General features: G+C 39.2%; 1 protein-coding gene across 13 annotated transcripts in view; it reads right to left on the bottom strand.

Annotated features, from left to right (window-relative positions):
* Positions 1-396: 396 nt before the first annotated feature.
* The window catches only part of FGFR2 (fibroblast growth factor receptor 2), an 86,826-nt gene continuing 73,911 nt past the window's right edge, over positions 397-13,311 (bottom strand). For all 13 annotated transcript variants that reach the window (XM_054831714.1, XM_054831717.1, XM_054831718.1 and 10 more), the window contains 5 exons: positions 10,111-10,233; positions 8,741-8,811; positions 6,779-6,916; positions 5,865-5,970; positions 397-2,158 (listed from right to left, as the gene is read on the bottom strand). In XM_054831714.1, the coding sequence (XP_054687689.1) occupies positions 1,994-2,158; positions 5,865-5,970; positions 6,779-6,916; positions 8,741-8,811; positions 10,111-10,233 (603 nt within the window). In that variant the 3' untranslated portion in view covers positions 397-1,993. The remainder of the gene's footprint in view (positions 2,159-5,864; positions 5,971-6,778; positions 6,917-8,740; positions 8,812-10,110; positions 10,234-13,311) is intronic.

Below are 13,311 nucleotides of genomic sequence, written 5' to 3'. Positions count from 1 at the left end.
ACTAAACTTTGATAGTCTTTCCATCCGTTACGATTTCTTTTTTTTAAATCTTCTACACAAATGGTCCTCCAAACTTTCTAATATGAATGAGAAACCTCACTGATTAAAGGATACAGCCTAAATAAAAACAGAATATATTTTATGTCCACACTACCAACATTTTCCTGTAAATAGTGTCCCACCCCACAAACACCAAAGATTTCACGTATGTTTACTCAAATAACCCATGTTATTCATGAGCAGACATTTTATAGGGCAGAGGTAAAAGTATTATTCCTGAAAGAATTGCTTTGTAATATAGGATCTACGATAAGGTCAAAAGGAAACGCTTTTGGACATGTTCCATCACTTGATGTTCAGGAAACCATTTTGTATGACACAAAGGATTAGAAAAAATAAGCTGCATGACATTTATTTTGTAATTTTAACATTAATATCTGTAGAAACATTTTATTGTCAGTACAAAAGTTAACAGATTTTAATACTTTTACCCAATTAAAAAAAAAAAATACCACCACATAAAACAGTGTAATTTGCATTCATATTGCATGGCCGTATCAGTGTGAGTGTTCTGAAAGTAAAAACACAAGACTTCCGTAAAAAGATACAAACAACAGTGATATTTTAGCAGAGGCCAGTGCTATACCTACTGTTATGGACTGGATCAGGAGGAAATACTGGAGTCAGCATGAATTAATCCCTTAAAAAGATGCTGATATTCCTATGGCAAATTGTCATTATAAACAACTTCTCTCTTTTTAACTTAAGTTACAATAGAGGGATAGTCTAAAAGCAAAAGACCCAGGCCAAAAGATCTGGAACCTATTACCCAACTCAGGGAAGAGAATTGTAGTTAATTCGATGCATGTGCAAGTCAGGGTAGAAGCTCAGCTCCTTTTAGAGCAGTACGTTCTGCTACGGTTATAGACAAATTAATGTCTTTCCTTACTTTAGGAACCCTCTTTAATATTTTCTTCCTTTTTTTTTTTTTCCCGTTGTTGTTGTACGTGGAACAATTCTGCTTTTTGGCCATGTGAAACACTGCTAAAAAGTTACATTGTTAAAGTGACAGGTATTGAGAATAAAAGACTTTCTTGTTAAAGAATTTGGTTTTGATAAGAATAATCATCTGACGCTGCAGTTTTTAAACACAAATAAATCAAAAGTTTAATTCCCCAAAATTAGTTATATACTGTAAATATTTCTTTTTTAAAAGATCTGAAAACTAGTAAAGTCTGAGCAATATATCTACTAGTTCTCTGTGCTGCCTGCATAGAAATGCCATTTAAATTACAAAAACACAACAACCCTATAAACGATTAACTGTTTTGTACATTACCAATTAGTTAATAAATTAATGATATACCATTTTCCCTGAAAGCAAAAGTATTTTCCACCTTTGGATGGTGAAAATTAAGAAATTCTGTGTACGAACAGCATTTAGCAAATAGCTGTTAAAAAAGAAACTAATTTGCTAGGTGGATTGGGACATCCATTTTTAAATCAATACAAAAAATAATTCATTGTAAATATATATAATATATATTTATACATATTTTGAATATATTTACATACATCCAGCACCTATATACTGCATTTGTGCTCTGTAAGTGTGTGCCAACATATATTTTCTCCAAATATTACAAAATAAACAAGAAAGGCAGACCCAGAGTTTGCCTCAAGTCCAACTGGTCCATTGTACAAACAAAGTCTGGTGCAGCTTACAGGAAGCCAGAAAATTGATAGCAATGGGTGTCTAGACACAGCTCAAACATTCTTCCTTGTTGGGAATATTTAAAAGTTGCAAATTATGAGATTCTTTATGTAGGTTCTGACTGCTTTCCTCCAAGTTTTCTTTTTTTATTCCTTTTTTTTTCTTTTCGTATTTCATATGTACAAGCAGAAACATTAAGGTCCTGGAGAAAAGATTTCCTTTTGTATATAGTAGGTAGCTTGATGTTCTTGTTTTTTTCTTCTTCTGTATGATTTCTTCTCATGTTTTAACACTTCCATTCATGTGTTGGTACTTGGGAAGACAGGGTTCATAAGGCATTGGATCGGGAGAAAAAACGGAGTCATCACCTGAAGAACACGAACTCCTCGTGTCAGGGTAGCTAGGTGAATACTGTTCGAGAGGTCCACTGAGGTCCAGATACTCCTATAAGAAAAGAAATAAACTGGTTTTTTAGACAGTGAGTAAAACTAACAATAACATGTTGCCACTGCTCTGATTTTGGTTTGATCATCCAGTGGGCAAAAGAACAGTTTAAAAATGACACTCATTTCTGTAACGCAATTGAGTTCAAAACTGCCTGTTGCTTAAATATCTCATAAAAAAGGGAGTTTGAATTGAGAAAGAAAAACCAAACCAATAACATGGTATTTTTCTGAAGTCCAACATCACCAGCATTAGCCGCGTCAGTGGAAATAAACATGCCAACCACATCAAAAGAGGACTTTTCACTCGCGATGATAAAAATGAAATTTCATCCTAAATAGAACCATTTTTCTTTAGCACATGGTAATGATTTGGAGAGGGAAAGATACTTCCAACTTTATATTCCTTTGGTCACTTTGAATATCTGTTTTATATTCTGTGATATTAAATTTGTGTTTAAACATGCAGTGGCATACGTGCAAAAAAGAACTGAAAGGAAAACAAAATTAAATTCACTAGATTTGGGTTTTTTACACTACATATTCGTGTGTGTGTGTGTGTGTGTGTCCCAGCGTAGCCATGACCAAAGCAATCATTAAAAAAGGAAATAATATCTGCTGAATCCAAGTTTTGGGTTAAGGCTCTTTTGCTAGAAACAACAGTTTTGGCAAGAGAATAAAGTTATTTTTCCCCTTGAAATGTTCCTTCTCTTTCAACTTCTAAAGGCAGCTGCATTCATTTAAATGCAATCTCTTCATTTGCTAAACCACAAGTTATGATCGTACTGACAAGACAAGTCTTCCACCTCAGTCAGTATTTTATGCTGCTGTGCTTAGGTTTGGGATAATTTAGTTCTTCGGTTAACTTTTTTTTTTAAGGCAGACATTCAATCATTACCATATTATAGTTAAAAAATGGTCACCATTTTAAAAGGGGGGTGGTGGAATATAGGTTTTAAACCGCCGACAAACACAGTAGGCAGCAAGAGAAGACAGTTTGGATCTATGATTATTGCCTGTCTTGCTGCCTAGGCTTTTAAAAAATCCATGAGGGCAATCTTGACACGTATTTATTTATTAGCAAACCGGTCCTACGTGACCAGAAATAATCAACCATTTTCTAGACAGACGGAATAAGAAAGCATTCCAGTATTTGAAGAAACAGGGCTTTCTCATGGGATGTCCGGCATGGCTCATCATCTCAAAACACTTGATGTAATCAGTTACGAATTCAGTACTGAAGGTGGGATCCTTATCCCCTCTCCAGCCTCCTTATCCAATGTCAAGGGCCAGAGTCACGTAAAGGGGCACAAGAAGTTTCCAGTACCAGGTTGGTTCCTGGTGTTGATGTAACAACACAGCCATGAGGCTGACTCTTGGTGACTTCTGCTCATGTGGCTTGGGGAAACATCGCACGCTACTCTGGGAAACAGGAAATAAAAACCCCCAAAACCAAACCACCACCAAAAAACCAACCCCAACAGGTGATGACTCAGCATGGATAACAGCAAGACATTACCATTTAAGCAGAAATAATTACTTGTGCAAATGCAGAAGGTGGTATTATCGGCTGCCCTAACAATTCTTTGAGTTGGGTAAACTAGGCTGACCCTGTATCAACAGTGACATTCCGGGCGAAAGGGAAAGTGCCACTACCGAGGGGATAAGCAGAAATACTGTCAGACCGATGCGCAAAGGACCTGCGCTTCAGGAAAACTGCGGATTACACAAAATTAAGGTCTCAAAAGCAGAAGCTATAGAGGAGAACGAGACCCACTGGAGTTCTCAGGAGACACCGAGTGAGAACACGACTTTTCAGGAACACAAAACGTGCTGCAAAGACAAATGAAACAATTTGCTTTCTGTGCCCAGAGTAAACAGGACAAAAGCAATATCTTATGTGGAAAGGCTAGAGATTAGGAAAAACTGTCAAGAAGTAAGGCTAATGAAACGAAGCAATAGACTGTCAAGGGGCGATGTGGAAATACAGCACTGGAGATCTTTAAGGACAAGTTACATAAACATCTGTCAGGAATGACAAACGTATAGTGGATCCTGCCGTAGGCCGATCAGATGGACTGGATGTGTTCCTGAGCTTTTTCCAGCCGTTTTTCCTATGATTCTAGTCTAACGTAATTTACATAACCCTAAAGGCCTTTTCAGGTTACCTTTGAGATCATTCCAGCTCCACGAGCAGTACGGAATTGGGAAGGCAAGGCAGTTAAGCGCACACAAAAAAGAAAGCAATATCCTTTCCCAGGCTCAGAATTGCAGCCCAGAACCTCCCTCTTGACTTTGCAAATGCATATCCAGTCCAAGCCACCCAGCACTCCGCAGTGGCAGCCAGCCCACCTCCAACTGGTCTTGTGAAATCATATATAAATTAGGCAGGAAAGGATGCGGTCAGGACTGGATGAGGGGAAAACGGTAATGGTACGCAGAGCTGTGCAACCAGCTCCGTAGGGAGAACGTATTCCTGCCTCAACTCTGAGCCATCCCTGAAAGTGCCACTTCTTACAGTAAACTTACAAAACAGAATACAGATAAATTTATAGCTGCTACTGAAGCCAAAATCTTTTTCAACTGGATCTGCCGGGTAAATAAGATCATAAAAAATGGCACCTCTTCACTCAGGTTCTCCTGTCATCTCTATTGTAGGCAGGCTTTCCTAAAGCTGCTTAATAATCCGGTTTTTGTTTCTCTGACAGTTCTGAAAAATTACAAAGTAATGTTGAGGACCCACATAAAGCAATTCAAATCTTTTTTTTTTTCTCCTACCTTTCCCTTCCCCTATAAAGAAGCAATAGAAAATCTGAAAAAATATATTTTGAAATGGTCAAAACAAGTTGTTGCAACTTTCCTGTGTGTTTTGTTCTTTTTTTTTCTCCCAATATACATATAATTTCTTAGGAATTTGTAAAATGTTTCTGGGACACCAAGCATTTTCTCTCAAAAGAAGGTGTCACCAAAAGAATCAACATTTCCATCTCTTGTGATCTTCTGCAAAGGTGCATGTGATTTAGCGAGAAGAGAACCGATTCCTGTGTGAATACCCTAATCAGTGCGTTCCTTGCTAAAACTAATAATATCTCAGACCTCTGAAAGAATGCTCTTCAAATAAAACCTTTCTGCATTCATATATCCCAACCTGAAGCTGTGTTAGGCAGGACCTTTGGATAATTGGATGGCTGTTCACACGTTCCCCGTAGGTCCTCGTTCCCTCCACAGAGAGCTATTTCAGTGAACCTATTTCACTCTCAGACATACAACCTGAAATCTACCATTGACGATTTTTCCTCTTCTGACCTAGATATCATGGCTGGGAATCAAACTGAGCTGATAAATGAAAAACAACATGAACTCTACATGTCTCCTTCACATGAAACTCGTGGAAACAAAAACTTTGCCTCTCGACCTGCCGCGTGCAGTCCCTCGATACTGCTATGTTAAAAACATCAAAAGATGCAATGAGAAATAAACAAAAATGCTTTAAAGATGTGTTTCTGTTTAGTTACATAAATCGAGGCGTAATGGCAAGAAACCGAGGATTTCATAGGATACATAGTTTAGCTGCGTGTAAGCTCAGAGGACAATGACAAACAGAACAAGAAGAGAACTTGAGCAATATTTCATAATTGAATAAATTCCATCTGTCTCCTGAACCATTTGTCCTGATTAGCAGCTTATGGGGGAAACAATTTACCTACCTCATTAGTTGTGAGAGTGAGAATCCGATCCAAGTCTTCTACCAACTGTTTAAAAGTCGGCCTCTGTGAAGGCACAGCATGCCAGCAATCTCTCATCATCATATAGCTGTAAGAAATACACGTTTTCTTGGCTTAATTAAAATCACACGTCCTTCTCAAACCTCTTCATACACAGTCAATGTTCTCCATCACAAGTCAAGCAGCAAGCACCCACAGCCCTACACATGGACCACTGACTCTCCCAAAATTGTGCCATACTATCCCTTCCCCCAAAGGTGCAGGTCTACTCCTTGCCTAGTGTCTAAATTCCCTTTTAGTGTCTAAATTCCCAATTCTGTAGCCTTTTGTCCCAGAAATTTCAATGATACTAAATTACACATTCTTAAATATTTTTGCATGTTAGGGGTTACGGTCTTTGTGAAGTGAAGAAAGTAAAATGGGGAAAAAATTTAAAATTAGTCGAGGGCTATACTGAAATATCAGAAAGGGAAAACACTCTCCCATCATCACCAGAAGATAATGCTGTGTTAATGCAGAAGTTCCCAGATGTTTTTTGTTGTGTACAATACCAGCCTGATGTAGCTTACACATGATTAGTGGTATATGTGCCACTTAGGAATTTTCATGTTAATGAGATTAAAATAAAACAAATATGGGTATAAAAACACTGACAAAGACTGGCTTGTAGATGATCTCTTCTTTTTTCAATGGGATCACAGCAGGGCGTGTAAAGAAGTATCCTCTGACAAACATTTCCTGAAGACCTTTTCATACCTTTTCTTTACATATCTACATGCACATATATCCACAATTCTAGAGTGAAAATGTGTGATTCTGCCGGGGGCAGCATTAACCATGTGGACTGAGTACAGTTTGTGCCCTTCCATCCTGGTACAGCAAACAAGAGTCCTTACAGTTCATTGGTGCAGTTGGCAGGTTTATCCATTCGGTGCCCTTCTTTAAGCAGCTTAAAGAGTTCCTCTACTGGGATTCCTGGGTAGGGCGATCCTCCTAACGTGAAGATCTCCCACATTAACACACCAAATGACCAACTACAAATCAAAAAGAAAACTGCATTAGTACACCTGGCTTACTGTTGAAAACGAGATGTTTCTGCAACAGATGCAATGACTGCCAATCCCTCTTAGGAGATGCTAAATCAGCATCTGCCCAGCTCCGACGGCCCTGAGCAGGACATCCATCCAGCTGTGCAGTGCATCAGGTGCGTGGGCAGCAACAGGGACTGACCACACCACGTTCTCAAACACGCTCTTCGCCTTTGTCTGGTGCGCTCCGAGCACCCAAATCTTCAGGGCTACTGCAAAGAACTATGTCTTCGCAGCTTAATTATTTACAGAACACTCAGGGCTGAGCTGGACTGCAATTATGTGGCGGGATATTTTGGAAAAAGCAGACTGTTCACAACAAAAATATTTTGCATCATTCTCTTATTCGGTTTTTTTTTTTTTTTTTTATTCATTTTTGTTAGGAAATGAAGGGGGATAATTTTAAGCCAGTTTTCCTGCCTGCTTGCCACCGCCTCCAGAGCCTGCCTCATCACGCCTTGCTGGCAACCTCGGGCTCTTTGGCAGGCAGCTTTGCCAGGTGAGCAACAGCACACAGCTTGCAATGGCTCCGAGCTTCTCTGCAGCTCTCCTAGCTTTGCAGCAGTGTATTTTAGTAAACTGTTTGCACAAACTTACAATAATATTAGCTTTAGCCGTCTTCAAAGCCACCACGGGGCCAAGAACCTCCAGGTTCCAGCACCGAAATCCTCGTGCTCCGTGGCTGCTAAGAGGCTCAGACTCTCAGTCCTGAGCCAGTGAAGTAGTTTACTTCACATTCACTTAAATATTTTGCCAAGATGTTATGTTAAAAACAAAAGTTTGATCCACCCTTAACCTGTGTATATAGTTTCCTCTGTAAATAATGTGAAGATTGCAGGAAAAGCCTCAGTAAATGCTTTTCTTAAGGAGAGAACAGCTCGGGAAGTGCACCCAGGTTAAAGAAAGAGGAGTTACCTCTTACTTTCTTCACCTTGCCCTTTTTCTTTTTAACCCTGCACCGACATGCATAACCTTTTACACCTGTGCTGGGAAGCATCCAGCCCTTTACAGTTAACAGCTTCTCTTGGAGAAAGAAAAAACATAACATCTTCATCTGTATTGCATAAAAAAAATACAAGTCTACTTCAAGCACAACGCACACGAGTACCGTAGATGGGCCTCGGAAACTGTAATAGGAAGCAGAATAAATCCTGAGCGGTTGCATCAGCCAGCGGCTCTGTGCACACATTAAAAGATTTTGAAGTGTCAGAGTCCAATGATTTCCTACTACATGTGAAGTACTGCTGGGAAGCAACAACACTTCTAAAAATCAGAGAAAACTTTTCCAGTCCTTCCAGCCTATGTTTCATTACACCTACTCTTAGCACAATTTTTTATAAGAAGTTTTCAGGAACTTTCTTTTCTTTCTTTTTCTCTCTTTTTAAAAATTTTTTTTAAAAACCTGAAGGAAGTCCAGAGTATGTCAAAAGCCAAGCAAATTAGATAGACTCTTTGTAGCTGCACATCCGTAAATAAGTTCAAGGGGGGAAACTTCCGCACTGACAGAAGGAGGTTAGCATTTTCCACCTTTCATGTGCTTTGAAGCTGGGCAGATTAGTAACAGAGCACTGGTTAGCAGTCTACCATAAAATCCTCACTTTCTAAGGGCAAGTCCTGTTCCATCTATTAATATGTGAAACAGAATGAAAACGCTTAAAGGTAAAGGACAACAGGAAAAGCACATTTAAAATATCCCAAACTTTAACAAATACAAACCAAAACAACCCTCCTTCCCACCTCGCAAAAGCCCATTCAAATAAGGCCACTTACACGTCACTTTGATGTGTGTAAACTCTGTCAAACAGAGCTTCTGGAGCCATCCACTTTACTGGAAGCCGTCCCTGTAAGTTTGGAGGGGAAGGGAAGGAAAATTAAAATGGTAGCAATTTACAGGATAATTGCAACACTGATTTTTTTTGAAGATTAATCGATTCTCAGAGAACAGTCTGCTAATGCAAACCAGCACATAATTTACCTTTAAAATTTTCAGGGAAAAATAGTAAAATGGGCTAAAGTAGGGAGACCATTAAGAAAAATAAAGACTGAAGATAAAATTAAAAGCCTTGAGGGCTCCCAAAAAGTTCCCAGACTGCTTACTAGAACGATATGATAAACAGATTGAAATTAAAAAGATCATTCCACTATGGCTCAAAAAAATCCCCAACCAGTAATCCTCTGAAAAACAGCCCTGCCTGCAAAAATAAGTTGATCACTAAACTCAAGAATTTCGTTTTCCTGTTCCACCTTTTGCAGTGACCCAGAGTCACAACTGCCTGCTGCTCTGCACACCCAGTCTGCTCTGCCTGGAGCCCAGGAATCGCACTAAATTTGACACAAAGAAGGTTCAATTCCCTCCAGTACATACTCATACCTGGTGGCTCTGTCTTTCGGAAGTAGGCAGATAATACCATTAAAATGCCATTCATCATTTAGTGCTTTATTTTCATAGATAAGCCACTTAAGATGATTGTTAATAATGATTAATAGTGATACAAAATTAATATTAAAGTCTATAGAACTGAATGAGTTCTGCAAGGTTGTAAAAGCATAAGCTGTTCAAACCAGGCATCGATAATTACATCTGAAAGGTTTTATCTTCTTGATTTGGTACAGATTAAACAATAAAATGGGACAGAGTGGGGAATAAAAAAATCACATTTCTCATCCTCTAGCCCCACTTTGATACTACCACCATAACTTGTAGAGCACAGCTAAGCTCAAGCAAAAGGCATAAAGCTGTATGTGGCATTGCCACACATAAACAGGATTTTTATTATGGTTATTGCTAGCACTGTTTATACAGTGTTTGTCAAGATCCTAGGCTCGGTACAAAATGAGCTGGAATCAACAGGAATATTTCCACTTATTTCAAGTAACTGGAGTCAGGGACACACAAACAACAATTCTTGTATTTTAGCATTTCTAATAAATCATATAATACACAGTCTCTTTGGTTATCTTTTTAACTAGCTGTCACTGTAAGAGGGGACAGAAATGCTTATATCCTTGATCCCTGTTCTCTGTCTGCAATGAAAAGGAAGGCTGCTGTACAATAAGTTGTATAAGTTTATAACCATAGTTTTGAAGTGAATCATTAAAAGAAACACTTGTTTCCAGAGATAAGAAAACCATCCACTTACATTAGTAGTCTTTTTATAATAATCTATATTGTTGATGTCTCTGGCTAAACCAAAGTCTGCTATTTTCATGACATTATTTTCAGTTACCAAAACATTTCTTGCAGCCAAGTCTCGATGGATACACTGGAAAGAAAAGGGGAAAAAAAAAAAAGGCCCACTGAAATAAACTGCTGTAAAAGTGAAATTACTCCTACACCATAACTAAGTCTCCTTTACAGATTTTAAGCTGAATCACAAAGTAGGAAAGCCACACATTCACTACAAGCCCGTGAAATATGATTGTCTTCATTACTGCAATCCTCAGCTGGTGTTTCCAACTTGAGCAATGGCCCTAAGAAGCCTCTTAGAAAAACCTGGTTTATTTAAGACTTATATTTTGCTAAGGCTGAGAGCTTGGGTGGTGACCCAAACTGTGCCACGCTGTTTGTGATTCACTCTCCGTTCCACGTGCCCAGGTACAGGTATTGCAGCACTTTCATTACAAATACTGTTAATGAGCATTTTATTAAGTTGCTTCTCTTAAATTATATCATCTCGCCAGAGCTAAAACCTGACAGTCTGGATAAATGCAACCATTTTTAATATAAAAGATCTTAATATGAGATATATCCACAGTATGTAATCATAAAGTAGATGTCTAGGATGTGTGTACTTACTTCAACCATGAGACTATAACAATTTAATAAAAAACCCACCAAAAACCAACAAAACAACACAATCTGGGTTGAGCATTTTGCTTTTTAAACAGCTTTGATACTAAAACTACAAATGTTATCTCTTCAGAGATTTTTCCTTCATGTCAGCATTATCCTGAAAACTTGCAACCGATTCTTGACGCTGAAAGGACATGACTGCTCTGGATAGTGTTCCTGCGTTTAAGCAGCCTTATTAGGGTTGATGGCAGCAGGGGCACGGTAAGAAACATTGCATTTGGAATCCCCCCAGGAAATTCTACTTCTTTTCAAGTTAAATATCCTTCCCCCCCAATTTTTGGATTACTCTTTATGTTGTCCTTTTTATTTCAGCATGTGCATAGACATGCTGGACTGAACCACTACAAAAAAACCTGTACAACGGCTAATTTCTTTCTTGCATTATAACTTGCCCCAGCAATTTTCTGAGATCTCTTATCCTGCACGGGTAAAATGAGCCTACAAAGCTTCTGCTCTGGGTTAGTCATGGGGAACTGCCAGGAAAAACCTGTTCCAGCAATGCCTTCGTGTGCACAGGACCAGACAACAGTACATGCTTTCAGCATCAAACCTGTCTTCTAATTCAGCATCAGCAATGCTACGGTAGCAGAAACAACATAGGCCAGCCTTCCTACTTCCCTGTCCCTCTTCTCAACCACTACGACAACATCCTCTGAGACACTAGGAACTCAATTCAGTTGCCCAAATAGAAGTACCCATTGTCATCTGAGATGCCCTGTGATATCCAAGGTATCTCGATGAGACTACCAGGGACAACACAGGATCAACAGCAGACCCAGGCCTTTCTAGAGCAGCAGGCTGGGGGTACCACAGAGCATCTCAAATGGCGTGAAACACCTCTGAGTGAATACACCAAATGACTCAAACCCTATTACCTCCTGTCAGTATATTTCCGCTTTCTCATACCCTACAGTTTTACAGCTGAGACTCTTCCTATCTTCAAAATGGTGCCATGACTGATTTCTGTATCTGACAGGTTTCATAGCCAACCCTCTGGCCCTAATGATTTGCTGTCTCTTTGCAATGATCTGGGCCAGTCTCTGTATCTGGAGATCCCCGGTCGTTCTTGCACAGTACTGCAATGATGGAGTGGACACGTCAACAGAATTTTAAAAAGCATCCATCCAACTTAGGAACAGCATCCCATTTCCAATGTACAATTGCTTGTAAGACAAAAAGGAGGTGCCCAAAAATGTTCTTTACTTTTTTTTTTCCCCCTCTTTTTTTGGTCCCAGTGAGCCATTTATTGGATTGAAATAACAAGAACACTGACCTTCTCACAGTTCCTGCATGATGGAAATACCGTGAGACGACCAGCTCTCTTATTATTCCAGCTCAGTAAATGGATCCCTAAGGGTAAAAGAACTAGTGAAATACAAACAGAAATGGTGGGATATCTGAAGAACCGGAATGCGCAGTTTTACTGCGTGCTGCTTTTGTTTTCTCTCTGCCCACTGCCTTGTGCAATGCCTCGCATTCTGTCAAGTTCGGCTCAGCGCTGATCAAATGTTTTTGCAAATGAACTGGATGAAGGATGAAATGGTTCTGCTGCATGCATCTGTGCGAGCACACACCTTGGCAGCGTCCTACAACAGCACTTCAGAGCTTCTCAGGCAGACACTTGTTCTCAAGATTTGCCAATCAAAAGGTTTATTTTTTCCTTTCACAACAGTTCTATTTTCTTGGGATATGGCTTACTGCCAGGCAAATGTTTCATTAATCTTAGAAAGAGATATCCTAAGGTGCTTTACCTAATACAATACTCATGCTTACTTCATTAGAAGATTTTCTCTTGGTTTCGTGCACATCTCCCTGTCTATCCTACTGCCCTAAGAATTACTATTTCAAAATAAAAGGATAAAAGCAAAATTAGACCTCTGTTCCCCCTCCCCCTACCAAGTGCAGACCAAAAAAAAGACCATGACTCTGCACAACAGGAATGGAGGTTTATGCTCAGCTCTGGTCTTTGGTTAAAAACAGCTCCGTACTTGGGAGTGGACATGACTGGAAATCGGTACAAATCCCACTGACCACTCCACACCTTCCAGAAGTGCTTATCATCAATATCTGGTGCTCTGGTTTAGCCAGTGGGTCCAAATGCCACCCAGGGTATTCATGATCACTTGTCCACCAAGCCACAATGTTTGCAGAGTTAGTTATACAGGGCTATTTAAGGTTTCATAACTATAATTTAATCAAATTACTGGTAAAAAAAAAAAAGTTGGAAGAAATAGGTGTCGAGGGACATGAGAGGATAAATAAATTCTTTTAGTAAGCTTGCTCTCCTGACAAAGACCAGTTTTAAGTAAAGCACCTAACTGAAGTGACTAATTCACTCCATTTATTTTTGCCTCTTCTGTTCACAATTTTTGCCCTGGCATCTCGTGGTCTTCTGAACTCTGCCTGTTATCATTCTGTAAATCCATTCAGTAACTGAACTCATTCATTTTGCGTCACTACATGAGCTGATTTGGTCGATTTGACTGGA

Source organism: Grus americana, chromosome 7 (genome assembly GCF_028858705.1).
Source record: "Grus americana isolate bGruAme1 chromosome 7, bGruAme1.mat, whole genome shotgun sequence".
Classification (NCBI taxonomy): domain Eukaryota; kingdom Metazoa; phylum Chordata; class Aves; order Gruiformes; family Gruidae; genus Grus; species Grus americana.
The sequence above is the reverse complement of the archived record's forward strand: the minus strand, read 5'-3'. Positions and strand labels throughout refer to the sequence as shown.